The 16,625-nt window shown below is 35.7% G+C and overlaps 2 protein-coding genes across 2 annotated transcripts; one reads left to right on the top strand and one right to left on the bottom strand.

Annotated features, from left to right (window-relative positions):
• Positions 1-1,774: 1,774 nt before the first annotated feature.
• LOC125866404 (uncharacterized protein At4g26450) lies at positions 1,775-5,846 on the bottom strand. Its single transcript, XM_049546799.1, has 4 exons — positions 3,624-5,846; positions 3,185-3,386; positions 2,950-3,004; positions 1,775-2,505 (listed from the first exon to the last, which is right to left on the bottom strand). The coding sequence occupies exons 1-4, from the start codon at positions 5,492-5,494 to the stop codon at positions 2,453-2,455; spliced, it is 2,181 nt and encodes a 726-aa protein (XP_049402756.1). The 5' UTR covers positions 5,495-5,846; the 3' UTR covers positions 1,775-2,452.
• A 2,951-nt stretch (positions 5,847-8,797) lies between these two features.
• Positions 8,798-16,423, top strand: LOC125865153 (chloride channel protein CLC-f-like). The gene is made up of 9 exons (XM_049545337.1): positions 8,798-9,357; positions 10,073-10,475; positions 11,594-11,788; positions 12,719-13,173; positions 13,269-13,373; positions 14,139-14,375; positions 14,513-14,725; positions 14,885-15,117; positions 16,025-16,423. The coding sequence occupies exons 1-9, from the start codon at positions 9,010-9,012 to the stop codon at positions 16,104-16,106; spliced, it is 2,271 nt and encodes a 756-aa protein (XP_049401294.1). The 5' UTR covers positions 8,798-9,009; the 3' UTR covers positions 16,107-16,423.
• Positions 16,424-16,625: the final 202 nt, after the last annotated feature.

Below are 16,625 nucleotides of genomic sequence, written 5' to 3'. Positions count from 1 at the left end.
AAGATCTACACACTTTATTTTCTTCGACCTCACATATAAAAATTTTACTGGATATGTTGCTATTGTTGTTGTAAATGAAGGCTGAAATGGGTGGTAAACAACCCTTAATCTTGATTAGTTTCTAGTAGTTGGTGAAACAGTACGGATAATGCTTCACCAAATGCACAAAATTCTTTTGCCTACTTTGAGCTCTGAGAAGTAGGGTGGTTCAAAACCGAATCGAAACCGATAATTCGAACCGAAAAAAAGTTATTGGTTTATCAGTATTGGGTTATTGATTTAGCGGTTTTGATAACGGTTTTTATTTTTTTTTGTTATCGATTCTTAACGGTTTGAAGTTTTTTCTTAACGGGTTAACCGATAACCCGATAGTAAATTTAAATAATTATATTTATACCATTTTGTATATAAAATCCTTGACTTAGAGTTTGGTTTCCTACTTTTATTTTTTATTGTCTCAAACACTTGATTATTCTACAATGTAAAAGTATTTGCTTTTGAGCAAGATGTAACTTGTGAACTCATGTGCATGGTTCATTTGGTTTGTCACCTTGTTTCTAAGTGATTTTCAATTTTTTTTTTGTGTCAAATCTTAATGGTTGAACCGATAACGATCAAAAACCGATAAACCAATGACCGATAAGCCAATATCTCAATGGTTCTATAACGGTTTAGCACTTCTACAAACCGACAACCAATAGCCAAATCGATAAACATCAAAATCGAACCGACCGATACGCAACCCTAGTGAGAAGTCTCTCCTAAATCAACTTGACAAGCCTGTTTCACCAAATTTGTACCCCATGATGGGTTACATAATTACATGGAAATGCTAGGAAATCTTCCTTGAAGCTCCACTTCCAGTGAAATTCCACCCCCACCCCCAAACCAGTATAAGATTGTTTCTCCACTTAAATACCAAGCTTCGATTTGCATGGTGTGGGGCTTGAACTTGCGACCTAAGCCACAAATCCTCCATCTTTTGCCACTCGAGCTAGGCATTGGGGGCGTGAATCCACTATTTTACCTCAACCATTATTAAACAAATGAAACTTACACATTGATTTGATTATCCAACAATGTTTCTCACATCTCAGACTTTTGGCCCATTTCTAGATAGGATTTTGAAAATTTTACAATTGGCTTCACAATGGAACTGGCACTGTGAGTTCCACGAACAAAACCTGTTATTTAGCATTCAACTTTGCCTCCATGGCTCCTAACACTCTACTAATTCTTCCCATAGCATAGAAAACCTCATCATCAAAAATTAAAAAAAGGTGCAAGAGATGAGCTGTTTTACATAAAATACAAACACAAGTCATTATTCTTGAGAAGATTGTATGAACTACTTGTGGAAGACATCCACAATCAAAGAGAAGTTCAACTTTATAGGAAGGTAATACAATGAGAGGCTGCAGCAGCAAAAGAGAACAGAAACAAAAAAGAAGAGGGGGCTTTTCAAAGATATATGTGATTCAATGACCAATCAAATCCCAAAGATTTGCTCATACAAATTTGACTCAACAAACAAGCAAGTAGGCATAATCAACAGGATAAAATGTTCTGAGGAACATGTGATGATGTTTAAATGTACATACACGAGTTCAAGATTTAAAGATTCTAGCTTGATCAAATTTCAATGAGTGGAGGTTTTATTTGTCAAGAAGCATAAAGGACATAAGAGGTTAAAAAGAAGAAAACAAAGGTGTGGTACAACCACAGGTTACAATACAAAGTACAGAGTACAGACCCTTTTTGTTAACTCTATGTATACTTCAACAGCCAACAGGTTTCAAGGAGCAGAATCATTGTTGTAGTTTTGGTTTAAATTAAAAACAACTAAACCACACAGTTGTTTCATGGTTACAATTTTCGTCTGACAGAGATAGGCTTCAATTTGGTTTCTCAAAAGTTTCCATCAACTGAACCAAGTTATTGTATGCGAAAGCACTGCTATAAATCTTCCAGTTTAGCTTTTCAATCCCGCAAGGAGGTGGTAATCCTTTTTCCAATTCAAACAAGAGGTGAAACAGAAATGAGTTACAAAAAAAACACACTGCTGCCTAACTTCAAACAAGAGGGAGAGGGAGGGGGAAAGAAATACATCATCAGCTAGAAACAAGCAAGATTTTGCGTAAGGCATACAAAGTTACAAAGTTGCACTACTAAAGAGCTAGTTTTGAGAACTGACATTAGGCATAAAGAAAACATTGTGATAATACATCAGCCCCAGGAGTTTGATATAGTGGTAACAGCGCAGTGCGTGATGTGTGGGTTAGGCACACATCACGGGTTCAAAACTTGCCACAGACAAAAGCCTAGAATTTAAGTGGAGAAGAGTAGAGAGCAACCCATTATCCACCTGAGTTTCGAACCATGCGCCACTGAACCTTGGGATTTCTTGGTTATCAAAATAAATACATCTCAAGAAAACCTGGATCGTAGCACCTCAAAATGGCTTTCCAAATTCTTGTGCCGGCTGCTCCCAGGGTGACAGAAAACCTACAGCAAATACATTCAGAATGATCAGAGAAGAAAGAAGACCTCAGACACCTAGTATCTTAATTCTCATCCATCAAAAGGGATGAGCAGAAAAGTGCAGACATTTTTGTATGTGCTTATAGCCAAGTAGCAGAACGTGAATCTGGTGGTAAGAAAAAGTACAATAGTATCTCAAAGAATGAAGCCCTGATAAGTACGGCAAGCCACTTGATCAACATAATGAAATTAACGTAATGGGCTATCTTTATCAAAGGAACATGGTTTCATTTTTTTAAAATAGATCAAAGGAACATGATTTCATAATATACATACTCAGAATCAAATGAATGATGACTGCATTAATGCATGGACAGATGCGCACACACACAGAGGGCATTGCATTCAGAGACAACTCAATAACTAAGGTCAGATCAAAAAGTGTTGCTAAGAAGATCTTTAACATACTTATCGGAATTTCTCCCAAGGACATATATATTGAATCATCGTCACCAAGCATGCCCTGAAGGAAAAAGAAAAATAATTAAGAAAATATACAAATAGGTGTTCTCAAAACATTCAACAGGAGGTTAACATATTAAATTGTAAGTGAAACAGAGAAGAACAATAGTAAATGGACTTATTAAATGCATTACAAATATCACTGCAAAGATTCCCTATGAGAACTGTGGCACTAGAGTACCTCTCCATTATGGAGTCCATTGTGGAGGCCCATATCATTGTGCAAAGAATCCATATCTGCTGGTAAAGGAGGACAGTTTGCTATATCATTCCCAAGTAATTCTGAAATCATAAGTCCATAACCATCCTGAGCGTGGGGTATATTGTTGGTACTATGTGCATTATCAGAAAAGCCATCTGTTCCAGTGAATACAACTTCAGACCTGTGTAAGACATTCAACAATTAGAAAAGAACCGATGCAAGCAAAGCAAAGCAGATCAGGTACAACCATTTTATGGAAACTTTTGTTAAAAAAAGTTAATAATAATCCTAATAATACAAACTTTATAAATCAGCTAAATCAACACGAAGATGAAATCAGTAATCGATTCAACAAAATGAAACTTACGCAAAAGAAAAAGTGATGTAAAAGGACAAGTAAATTAGAGGTGTAACTTACTTTCTCTCAGGGTTATTGAAAGCCTTCTCTTCTTGTTCAGAATCATTTTCCAAATCAATCACCTCAACATCTCTCCCATCAAAGCTAGATTTAGCATAGTTACTTGTTATATCAGAGTTACTACTCATGGTCAGATGAATATCAACTGGTGCTTCTTGTTTTACACCTTCAGTAATCAACGGGAAGATATGAACAGGATCAGCATCATGGTTCTCATTCACATCAGAAGCTTCCATAAGATTGAGATCAAAAGCCTTAAAGGAACTGGGCAAAAGTTGTTTTTCCGTGAAGTCACTGCCCAGCCTCACATCGCCCTCAGGTATCATAGAAATGTCTCCTAATCTCTTCTCCTCAGATGGAAATATTAACGGCTCGCTATGTGATCTCCTCGGTTCCTGTGAAATCTGCTGCTTTTCCATTGAATTAGAATGGTACAGAAAGACATCTGAGAAAGTACTTGTTAATGAAGCCAATTCTCTAGGTCTCTTAGTTCCTCCTCCCTTACAATCATCATTGTCATCCAGTTCTCGTTTCTGACCTCTTCCCATGTCTATAGAACTGCAAGTTTCAATTTCAGTTAGTCCCTCTATTTTCTCTTCCTCCCTCGTTAACTTACTTCCAGGAAAGGATGAAGAGTTTGTCTCATTTAACTGCTTATTGGCATAAGTAAGACATGGTTCTTCCTCGGTGGACTGCGGTTTCAGTTTGTCAGAATCAAGGCTTTTCGCATCACGGTTTTGATCTGATAAAATGACACCAGGGGAAGCATCCACAGGGATGTCTTGGGAATGCACTTCAGTTTCTTTAGGGATATCACTCTCATGAGCATCCTCATCTTCAGAATCATGACAAACCTTCAAACCTCTGTTTGCCAATGAAGAACGTGTTCTCGTCGGAACCTTCTCAAACCTGCATAAGCTAAGTAAATCATTATCAGTCATGCTGGTCTGGTTATGTTCTTGGCTGAACAACTTGACTTCTATATCCTCGTTAACACCTATTTTCTCCAACCCATCAGTACTGTTGGCAAGATTAACAGGATCAGCGTTTTCTTCCAACATTCCAATGTCTGCAGACTTCTTTGGTTCAGGTTCACCATCTGATGGGAGATCATTTCCAGTGTTTATGGGACCTGTCTCTTTACCTGAATCTCCCAGGGCAGATTTTGGATCACAGCACATCGACTCCTCCGCACTCTCTATATCTGGATTTTGTTTACCAGGAAGGGAACTAGGTAGCATCACATTACTATCTTTAGCCACTTGCTGTTCATCTCTATCACGTGGGAAAGCTTCATCTTGACTATTCACATCGGGGTAGGCCCTGGCTCTATCTAACGCCCCAGTCCTTTGCAATTCTCGATTGAACTCAGAGCTGTAACTTCGAAAGGACTCGTTTCTTCTCCTTCCTCTCATATAATTTCTTGAACCCACGGGTTCATATTCATCAGAAAACCTTCTCCTACCAGGACCCACATCACTCTCCATACGTGAAAGAGTTGATGTCTGACCTTCATCAATATCTTGTTGCTTAAATCCCTGAAAATTTCCAACTGGGCTCTTTAGGCTACCATTTGGCAATTTCCCTGAAAGAGCATTCGGTGGTAGCAACCCCTTGGAAACAAGATACTCAGCTGCTAACCGTCCAGCTTCCATGAAAATGTCGTTCCCATGCGAAGGCTGCTGAAATCCAAACTGCCTCGACTGTCCCCGCCCATATCCACCTCGGTTATAGTTTCTGTACTCCGAATTATGCAATCCACGACCTCTCCCTGATCCATCGGGTGAAACCCGCGAGGCAGTAGCCACACCACCCATTCCCATTGAACTAGTCTTATACCCACCTACCGGACTCCGATGCCTAGCATGCATTTTAAAAAGAATAGACACTCTAACTTCTACAAAAAGAGGTTTCTGACTTTCCCAAATCCAGAAAAAAGTTCAAAATAGTTCAATTCTTCACCAATACAATCAATACTTAACACAGTTTGGCTCCTGAAATACTAATTTCTCCAGAAAAAAAAAACACCTCCCCTATTGACAAACAATAACAATAATCCGAATAACTCCCACATGAAATTTCAAGCTAAACAGCAATTGCAGTATCTATAAAAAACCCTTTTTCACAATGGTAATCTTTCTTCTAAATTCATGGTTCATTAATAAACCCTAAAATCAAACACACAGTAGTCCAAAATTCATTTCATCTCAACAGATCTGATAAATCGAATCAATTTTTTACCTCTTTTTAGAAAACGAATCAACTGGTAATTCTCGAGTTTTAGGGTTTCAGATCCATTTCAAATCATCATCAATCGCACCACTCCTCCTCCTCCTCCTCCACATTTCCATCAATGAAACTACTCTACACATAAATTTACTTAGAAATCCATCAAATTTAACACAGATTATGCTTTTTCAATTTGAAAATTCTGATCTGCTCAATGAAATTCGAGCTGTACTGGGATTTGAGTCATTCACAAGTCTTGTAGATTGGACTATCGAAAGCAATAGAAGGGCAAATGGAGCTAAAGGGAGTCCAATTTATGCATTTTGCGATGATTTTTTTTTTACGAGAGAAATGTGATGGTTGATATTGTTATAGTGTTAAAGATATGGGACCATAAGAGATATTGTTAATTTGTTGTGGACTTATAGTGTCAAGAAAATATAGACCATAAGATTTTTTGGAACACAAAGAAGAAATGTAATAGGATTTTTTGGAAAACAGAGAAGAAATGTAATAGGATTTTTTAGAAAACAAAGAAGAAAATTAATAGGATTTTTTTAGCTCCATTTAAGCTAATTTTTTTGTTTTTATTCCAGGAGAAACTATCTAATTATACAGATATTTCTATCATATTTATTGATCTTCTCTATAGTTTAAAATAATTATATTTTATCTCATTAATAAATAATTTTATACCAGATTTCAAGTCATATATATCTATTATATACATTTTTTTTGCAACCACATATAGTGAAACAGGGAGAGAGGTAAGCGAGAACATAAGGAAAGCTAGCGGGATTTGTCTTTTATCCCATCTCACTCGCTAGCACTACTCTAATATCTCGCTCATGCATTTGGTATCGCAAATACACGTGAATCACACCAGACATATATGTGATGTGATTCGCATGTATATGGATACCAAATCTGCGAGCGAGATATGAGAATGGTGAGCGAAATTTGTCTATGTATCTCAAATACATGTGAATCCATTTGGATACAATATATCTATAGCAAATTACACATAATATTAACTTCACGTATCTCAAGATATATTTATCTAGACATTCCAAATTTTAATAGAATTCATAATATTACAAATTAGTGTATATCTAAATAATTGGTTGATTAAACTAGAGAGATTTTTATGAGTTACTATCTTTTATTTTGTGTGTTTTAATTTAACTAAGTATAAAATTCTAAAAGATAAGATTTTGGATTTTATGAGCTAAAAATATATGTGCACATAATATTCTAAAAACAAACTTTTGAATTATGTATTTTAAACATGACATTTTACTTTTATAAGAACACATTTTAAAAGTAAAATATATGCTTACTCTGTCATAATATTAATTCTTCATATTTTTCTTTACACGTCTCTTAAGAAGTCATAAATAAGAATGTTAGTTTTATTAATTTATCTTTCAATTTTTTATTTTAACTTTACAAACTCATTTACATGTTCAAATAATTAATAATAAGGATAGAATGGAAAAAATTAGTAATCCTATCTTGATATGTAAAATAATAAATAATTTGAAAAGACTATTTTAATAATATGAACAACTAATATGGAACAAATAAAATATTTGTTAAAACATGATTAGAGTAGTCCTCATAAACATGCTTGATTATGTCTGTATATTTACATAGTTGAATAGTTTTTAAATGAAAGTTAATTTTAAAACTGTGTAGTTACTAGACTAGCATAATCACTATTCTAATTTTTTTTTTAAATAGTTTAAAATAAACAAAAACATTTGAGGGGATTTTTTGAAATATGACTTACTGTGAGATATTTAATTTCATATCTTTCACTCCTTCATGATAAAATATCTCTCTACCTTCAAAGTAGAGATAGAATATGTGTATACGCTATTTTTTTCATATTTTTCGTTATAGTTTTTGTTATTCTATTAGTATTAAACAACATAGAAACACTATTTAGTAATTTATTTATGACATAATTTTATATGAATATTATCATCCTTTAGAGCTCAACGTCTCGTCTTATTTATTTTTATTAAGATTAATACATTTGATTATAAATGTAAATCATAGTGTCAAAATTGCATTAAAATTTAGATATTTGAATATAAATATACGTGTGAATACTGAGACATTGTTTTAAGATCTACCTATTGAATAATTATGACTATTTATTTTATATCAACACTTACTAACACTATAACACAGACTCATATATAAATTTTGTATATGTTTAAAACTAATCAAAATTTTACTAAATTAATAAAATCTCGTATCACTAAGAAAATGTATTTGAGATCGGTGTTGGTAGAAGCTAGTATTGACAATTATCGATTAGTTAATTGTGATGGTTATGAATAGTAGTTAATGGTAATAATAACCAACATTAATAATTAATTGTAGTTGTTAATGGTGATAATTAACGATGTCGAATGATAATTGTGATAGTAAATGGAGTAATGATGATTGTTTACAACACTTGTCAGTAATAATTGATAGTTGTTAATAATAATGATGGTAAGATTGTTAGTCAATAATGATGATTGGTGGGATTAATAATTTCATTTCAGAATAGTGGGTGATAAAGGCGCGTAGGCAAAAAATAAATAGAGTAATTATAAACTTTCATTTTTATATAAATTTTTGAATAGATATCGTAATGACATTTAAACCTCCTTATAAATTTAAATTTCAGATTTACCTAAACTTATTGAGCTAATAAATAAAATATCATTTAATAATTATGATCATGATATTTTTTTTAAAAAAAGTGTAAATAAATGAAGCTGAGACTCAGACCAAAAAAGAAGGTATGAATGACCTTAAAATTGTTATAAAGGGCAAAATTAAACATTTGTAAACATTTGGGGGAAATTTGAATATTTTTTCCCAAAAAAGAACAAAATTAATAGCGGCAAAAAAGATTTGGCGTTCGTTAGCCAATAAGCTCAGCCTTCACCATCACCGACACCGGCAAGTTAGCGATTCCACCGGAGTTTGACCATCGGATTTACGATTCCGATCTCCGACACCTCATTAGTCTCGTTTCCTGTAAAACTTCCTGAATGCGTGTTGCCGAAAAGAAGATATTGCTCCGAAAATACTCTTCGAAGAGTATTCATCGATCTATATAAGGAGGATGACATTGTGAGAAAGGCTTGTGGAGATGTCAGGAGGAGAGTATAGTGATCGCAATGTGCTGTTGCGTTCGAATTCATCGGCGTCGGATGGAGATTTAGAAGGTCAGTTTCCGCATAGGACTGGTAATAAAAGCATTACTGATCTGTTGAAGCGATTGGATCGAGGATTTTCGAATAGAAGACTAGCGAGTGTAAAACGGTCTGATAGGGATCAATCGTCATCTTCTGATCACGGTGTTTCTTCTAGCGTTACTGGTAACTATAGAGATGATGAGATTCTCGGCAATAGTGCCCCGCCGGAGTGGGCATTGCTGCTTGTTGGATGTCTACTTGGCCTCGCTACTGGCCTTTGTGTTGCGGGTTTTAATCGTGGGGTTAGTCAGGATTCTTTTAGTTTTCATTGTGTTGTGATTATTATTAGTTTAGTTTCGAATTCCATGCTCAGAGAACCTTTAATTTAGCTTAAAAGACAAATAATTTACTGGTACCGAAACAAAATGTGTTGGAAGTGAAATTGGATATAAAGGATTCAGTCAGCTGATCCAGACTAGTTTTTGGTTGAGGCTTTGTTGATTGATATATTAAGTTCGAGCAACAGTGAAAAAGGCGAGAGCTTTTTATGCTCTATAGCTTTCTGAACTTCTTTCAGGAATTATCTAATGTCATTGATTTAGTTATATCTGAGCAAGTGAGGGAGATTTTGTAAAACTGTCATTAGATAGTTGCTACTGAAGGGGAAGGGCAGATGGTGAACTGCTCTGTGATGAAAAGCTGCACATTGAATGTCAAATGACACCTCTTGTTTATCTATTTTTTGTTGGGGTTGAAGGTTATCAGTTGTAGATGATTTTAATGTGCTGACACATTTTTTAGTGACTTAAACTGCTTTCTATTTGGGGGAACAGGGATACAGAAGACAAATTTAATAATATTGTGTCTTGTAATGTCTGTCCACGTTCATGCCAAATAAAGGTGAAGAATCTTGGTTGTTTTAGTTAAACTGTATTTCTGATGCTGTTTTGATGATAGACCAGTAGTTTGAACTGTAGTGCTTCTCAGACATTGAATGACAATGAGGATATTTGTTAGGTGCATGTAGTACATGAGTGGGCTTGGGCTGGTACTCCCAATGAGGGAGCTGCTTGGCTCCGTTTGCAAAGGCTAGCTGACACATGGCATCGGATACTTCTAATACCAGTCCTCGGTGGAGTTATTGTGGGCATGCTGCATGGTCTGCTTGAGATATTGGACCAAATAACACAATCCAGTTCTTCTCAGGGACAAGGGTTTGATTTGTTAGCTGGAGTCTTCCCTACTGTAAAGGCTATTCAGGCTGCTGTGACTTTGGGAACTGGTTGTTCTTTAGGTCCTGAAGGCCCCAGTGTAGATATAGGTAAATCTTGTGCCTATGGATGTTCAATGATGATGGAAAACAACCGAGAAAGGCGAATAGCTCTTGTCGCAGCTGGTGCAGCAGCTGGAATTGCTTCAGGTATCTTGCTGCTCATTGAGAATTATCTGTAAATGTCGGATTTTGTTGCATAGTTTCCATGTTTGAAAGCTTTTTATGGATGATTATTTCTTTTAATTGCAAAATTATCATGTTTGGAAGGTTGTGTAGTCCTCTCACTTGTTCAAGTGACAATATGAGGATCAGAAACACAAATCTTACTTGGTTTCCTTGTAAAAAAAGGAAGCAGTTTAAACAGGAATTTTGTGATCCGAATGGTGAAAAAGATAGAAAACTGAGCTTTCTTCTCTTGTCCCATTATTCATCTTAAGCGAACAATCGTATTACAGGAGTTTTGTTGGTATACAAGGTGTAGGAAATGACTGTGCCAAACCGCAAAAAATTGTAGCAAATGAGTGCCAAACTGCAAAAAATTGTAGCAAATGAATGTGCCAAACTGCAAAAAATTGTAGCAAATGAATGTGCCAAACTGCAAAAGTTTGTCATGTGTATTGGGGAATTCAGATCCTCTTCCTTAAGCTGTGATATAAACTCATTTGACTTGTTTCATGCATTCATAGTATTCAAGCAATGACACACCGTCTTATGCTGATTGCAAATGGACACATGTGCTTTAGAACTATGCAGATATGTACAGATGCAGATTTGTCTTGTTATCACTACTGTTTTTAGGCCCTATGCTCTCACACTTTTCACACTCTTGAACAAGCACTAATAAGCTTCACATGATCTGATAAAAAAAGGGAAAGTATTTCTTTTGCAGAATTTATCTATGTTACTGCACTTTCTGAACCTGTTCTCGTGGGGCTCTTAGTGGTGTCGTTTAAACTTTCTCTGCTGCTAAATATGCAGGTTCTATTGGCTGATTATAATCGTTGGGAGACTAGACTTGCCTATTATGTTTGTGTATATCTCAATCACATGCTTACATGTGAGTATTTATCTGTAAAAGATACACTGTGTGTATGTGCTTTATCATGGAGGGGATTTTAGATTACAAGGTTTAAGGACAACCTTGTCGTCTTTGATTTTGAATTTTTGTCCAGATTGAATGAAAGATTTGTCTCTCTGCATCTTTTGCAGGAGTTCTCCTCAACTGGTGTATGAATATTCAAGATTTAAGTTCTTTTGTGTTGCAGGTTTCAATGCAGCAGTCGCTGGCTGTTTTTTTGCAATTGAAACAGTTTTAAGGCCACTTCGTGCAGAAAACTCACCTCCATTTACAACTGCAATGATCATATTGGCTTCTGTCATATCATCTACTGTTTCAAATGCTGTCCTTGGAGAGAAACAGGCTTTCACTGTGCCCACGTATGATATGAGATCTGCTGCTGGTATTTGATCTGATTCTAGTTTAATTTATTGTGGGCAAAACATTAGCTCATGGGGCACCACTGTTCACTTTCTTGTATACAATTACCAATATTTATGTGAATATACATTCTTTTATCAATTGACGTACTTCTCTTCCCTAGGTTTCTGTTTGTGTTTACTCCTTTGGATGGAAGTATTTGTAATTAGTGATTTTGACATGCGATACGTGGTCCCTGGTTGTTTTTCCGCTTCTGCTCTTTCTTTGCTGTTTCTCTTATGATAGTTTCTCTCTGTTTTTGATTGTTCATACTTACTGGTTGTCTTTCACATGCTAGTTTTTACTAACAATGGCAGGGACAAACAATTTTTGCTGCCGTTCTCTGATTTCTCATTTGTTTAACAATTAAAATAGGTATATTCCTGTATTGTTGCTGTCAAGCATGGATCACATAGCTCTTAATAACACCTCTATGTGATTCAGGATTATTTTGATTTAACATATATGTATTCTCCACATTGGTCATCAAGATTCTGCTCAGGAATTAACTCTTTTTCTTTCCTGAACTGGGTTTCTCAGATGTTCTATTATGGTAAAGTTGTCTGCCGATTACTGGGTAAAACCTGAATTAACCGTGGTGCACTTGCGGGAAACTCCTTGCCGAGGGCCTGTGCACCCCCGGGATTAGTCGGGGCTCAAAGAGACTCGGACACCCGGTGCAAATCAAAAAAAAAAAAAAGTTGTCTGCCGATTCTTTCTGTGAGATGAACTTGGATAAAGGGATAATTGTTTAGATAATTTTACATTGTTTTGGGATGTACAAAGGGGGGAGAAGGCTTTAATTATCTAGATGGAATGTGCCTTTATGCTTTCATAGATTAAACTTAGTTTTGATTGTCACTTTATTCACCCAAGATTTCTTCCTGAATACTAAACTGTGTCCCCTTAACAGAGCTACCTTTATATCTAATACTGGGGATGCTGTGTGGAGCAGTAAGTGTGGTGTTTACTCGACTAGTTGCCTGGTTCTCTAAAGCATTTCAGTTCCTAAAGGAAAAGTTTGGACTTTCTGATGTTGTCTGCCCTGCTTTGGGTGGTTTAGGAGCGGGAGTAATAGCTCTTAGATATCCTGGAATTCTTTATTGGGGTTTCACTAATGTTGATGAAATTCTACATACTGGTAAGACTGCATCTGCACCTGGAATCTGGTTGCTAGCTCAACTAGCAGCTGCAAAAGTTGTGGCCACTGCTCTATGCAAAGGTTCTGGTCTTGTTGGTGGTCTGTATGCACCAAGTTTAATGATAGGTGCTGCTGTGGGTGCTGTATTTGGAGGTTCAGCTGGGGAACTGATCAATTCAGCTATTCCAGGAACTACTGCTATTGCTCAGCCGCAGGCATACGCTCTGGTCAGATCGTCTACTTTTACATCTTGCAAGTAAATAATTTCTAGACATGATTAAACTTCAGAAAGTAACTCTTTATAATTATGTGAACAATGCAGGTGGGAATGGCTGCTACATTGGCATCAGTTTGTTCAGTGCCTTTGACTTCAGTTCTTCTTTTGTTTGAGTTGACAAAAGATTATAGAATATTGCTTCCCCTCATGGTTAGTCCTACTGTCCAACGATTTACAAGCTCTAGTGGGTGTCAATGCGCATGTAAATTTGATGTTGTTCAGTCAATTATGTAAAAAACCTTTTGTATAAGGTAATTGTGTACCTTGTACTTAATTGAAGCATTCTCTTAGGTGATTATTATTTTAATTAATAACACTTATGTAAAATTCGTTGGGAGTAACTTGTCCAACAAAGGAAGTTTTTGGAATTTATCAAAAAACATTGTTAAAGGATAATCAATTGTCTAAAAGATTTCTCAAATGATATTTGTAGTTACATTTTAAGAGCTCTTTTTAGTCATTAGACATAATAGTAAGTCGTATCCCAACACCCATAGCAATATCATTATTCGTGCCCCTAGATTCTAAATTTTAGGTGACCCTGAATCCGTCTCCTAGATCCATATGTGTGTTGGATGCTTTGTACCTTAGTCCATGTAACAGGTCGAGAAAGATGATTAAAAGATAGAATTCTTCTTCACTCCTGTCATCTTCTTCTTTTTTTTGGGTGGGTGAGGTGGGGTGGGGGTATCACTTATTGCACCTAAGTTGCTGAGGTTCTCTAACAGTAACTGGACCCGTTGTCTTTAAATTGTAGTATTCTACCAGACCATCTGGTTGTCTGGTCGAGTGAACTTTTGTTTTTCTTTGTTTGATCTGTCTGTATTTGGTTATTGCTATGTTATTTTTGAGTGAAATTACAGTGCTGTTGACATGATGATTGGAATAAACACACATTTTTAATGATGTGAACAGGGTGCTGTTGGACTGGCAATTTGGGTGCCCTCTGTAACCATTCAGGCAAAGGAAGTGGAGGCATCAGACACCAAGTATGTGTCAAAAGGATACTCTGTCCTTTCGCCAGATGATGAGAAGAATGAGGGGAGTGACTGGAGGCACATGGGTGATAGGAATGACTTGGAACTAAGTGTGATTGGATATCGTAGCAGTCATGAATCTCTTGATGAAGGCTTAATTCTGGAAGATCTAAAGGTATGATCTTTAACTTTCTGCCTCTGGTATGTGACAAAGTTCTCCTCTTATAGGTTTTTACTCTTTTTTTTCTTCTGTTGAACTATCATTTCATCTTGGTCCTTCTGTTATTCTAAACTGTTTCTGTCAATGACCAGGTTTCTCAGGCAATGTTAAATGATTATTTGAAGGTCTCTCCAAACCAAACTGTGAAAGAAGCATTAGAATGCATGCATGATGGTCGTCAGAGTTTTGTTATTGTGGTTAATGCTGAAGATTGTCTGGAAGGAATTTTAACATATGGTGACATTAAACGCAGTTTGTTTAACAACTCAGGGGATTCTTCCAACAGGGATTTGGCACTTAAAAATGTACGCATCTGTTGAGTGCCACCATAAATAAGTTTCTTTTGGTTCTCCGTATGCAAGTTCCATTTCTATTAACTCTGTTTTCTCCTCTTTCATTATGTAATCTTTGTTTCTTGGTTTCTCTCTTTAATAGCTTTATTGATTTCTTTAACCTGTCTACAGGCAGATACTTGTCCTGCTTCCTCGATTTGCACAAGAGGGATAAACTATCGTGGGCAAGAATGTGGACTTCTAACTTGTTATCCTGATACTGACCTAGCAATTGCTAAGCAGATAATGGTGGCCAAAGGAATCAAACAATTGCCTGTGATCAAGCGTGGTGGAGACTTGAAAGGAGAAAGAAAGCACAAAATTATAGCTATTCTGCATTATGAGTCAATCAAAGAGTCTATCAGGTGTTGCTTCTTCTATCCGTAATTTACCTGATGTGTCTTATTGTGTGTTCCCTCATGTAATCCAGCATTTTAAAATAGGATAAATTACACTAAACACCCCGTAATATGACTCAGTTTCAGATACATCCCTTGTATTTTAAAATCAAACACCTACACCCCCTATACTATGAAAATCATACGCTTACAGTTGGTTTTAAAAAACAAGGGGTTATCCGAAACTAAATCATATTATATGTTTGGTTCTATGCAGTATTTGATTAAGGAAAGTTGTTATTTGATGTATATTAAGAAAATGAAAAAAAGATAATCGATTTCTGGATTTTTTCTTTCCTTAATTTAAAATATTCTTTAGCAGTTTTTCCCGAGGGAATGTAAAGAATGGTAACATGTCTACTACAATGACTTTGTGTTCTGGAAGTCCAACTGACATTTTTGTGTTATGTGAGAGATAAACTACCAACTTGCAATAAATAGAAAAGTGGCATTGAAGATGTGAACTAACTGATAGAGTTCCTCCAGTATTTGATGAAATATGGCTTAAAACTATAGTATGAATAGTGTGTGGAACACCTTTGAAACGTTATGAGGCTAGGCTCTGGGGAAAAACAACTACTGCGATGTCTTGCCTGCTTTTATTTTGGATGAACTTGTTTTTCTTGGAAGAAGAGAAGTTGGCCGCAAACATTGTAGTATTATTGAGATTGTGGATGAACTTTTTATGATTTATGCTCTAGTTCCAAATGGTGATACATCTATCTTTCCTCGTATTTGTGTATCTTGCAATAAATGACTAAGAGAACACAAGATACGAGGTATCAATCTAGCGATTACAAATGTAAATCTCCATTTGATTAGAAGCTATTAATTTGTATCCTTAGGCATTTTCTGATCATTATAATTCCCACAGGAATGAAATCAGTCGCCGAAAGTCAGTATACCAGCAGAGAGAAGAAGACAATGACAAGCAGATGGTGACAAATGGTCATTAATTATCGAGAGGGACCGAGTATGAAAAGCAAGTTTCAATAATTGATTCTTGTTTGTTGATGAGTTTGAGCATCAGCTGGTTATGCAATATGACTGCACAGTTGTTTCTGCTCATAATTTTGGTTTGAGTTCCCTTCAATACTTTATAGACTCCATAGCACACCCTATTTAAATCTTATTGTTATATTTTTTGGATTTGATTTGTATTAGATATAGTTGTCAATAAGTTTACCTGTGTAGTCCAATACCTCGTATTTGTACATGAATTTTACTCTATAGTTTTAGATGCCAATATAAGGCGAATGATAGTAGATATAGATAGAGTTTTGAAGGAAAAATTTATTCATTGTTAATGAAAAAACTTCCAACCATTTGTGTTTATGAGACAATCTAATTGCCAAGAGTTCTAATGTTTTGGCTATATTTTCCTTTTCTCATTGACTATGCCATTATGTGCACCCTTTATCATCCTCATCTCAGGACTCCTTTATCAATATTATGTATGGTAGTTCACAGCAATA

This window comes from Solanum stenotomum, chromosome 5 (assembly GCF_019186545.1).
Source record: "Solanum stenotomum isolate F172 chromosome 5, ASM1918654v1, whole genome shotgun sequence".
NCBI lineage: Eukaryota > Viridiplantae > Streptophyta > Magnoliopsida > Solanales > Solanaceae > Solanum > Solanum stenotomum.
The sequence above is the reverse complement of the archived record's forward strand: the minus strand, read 5'-3'. Positions and strand labels throughout refer to the sequence as shown.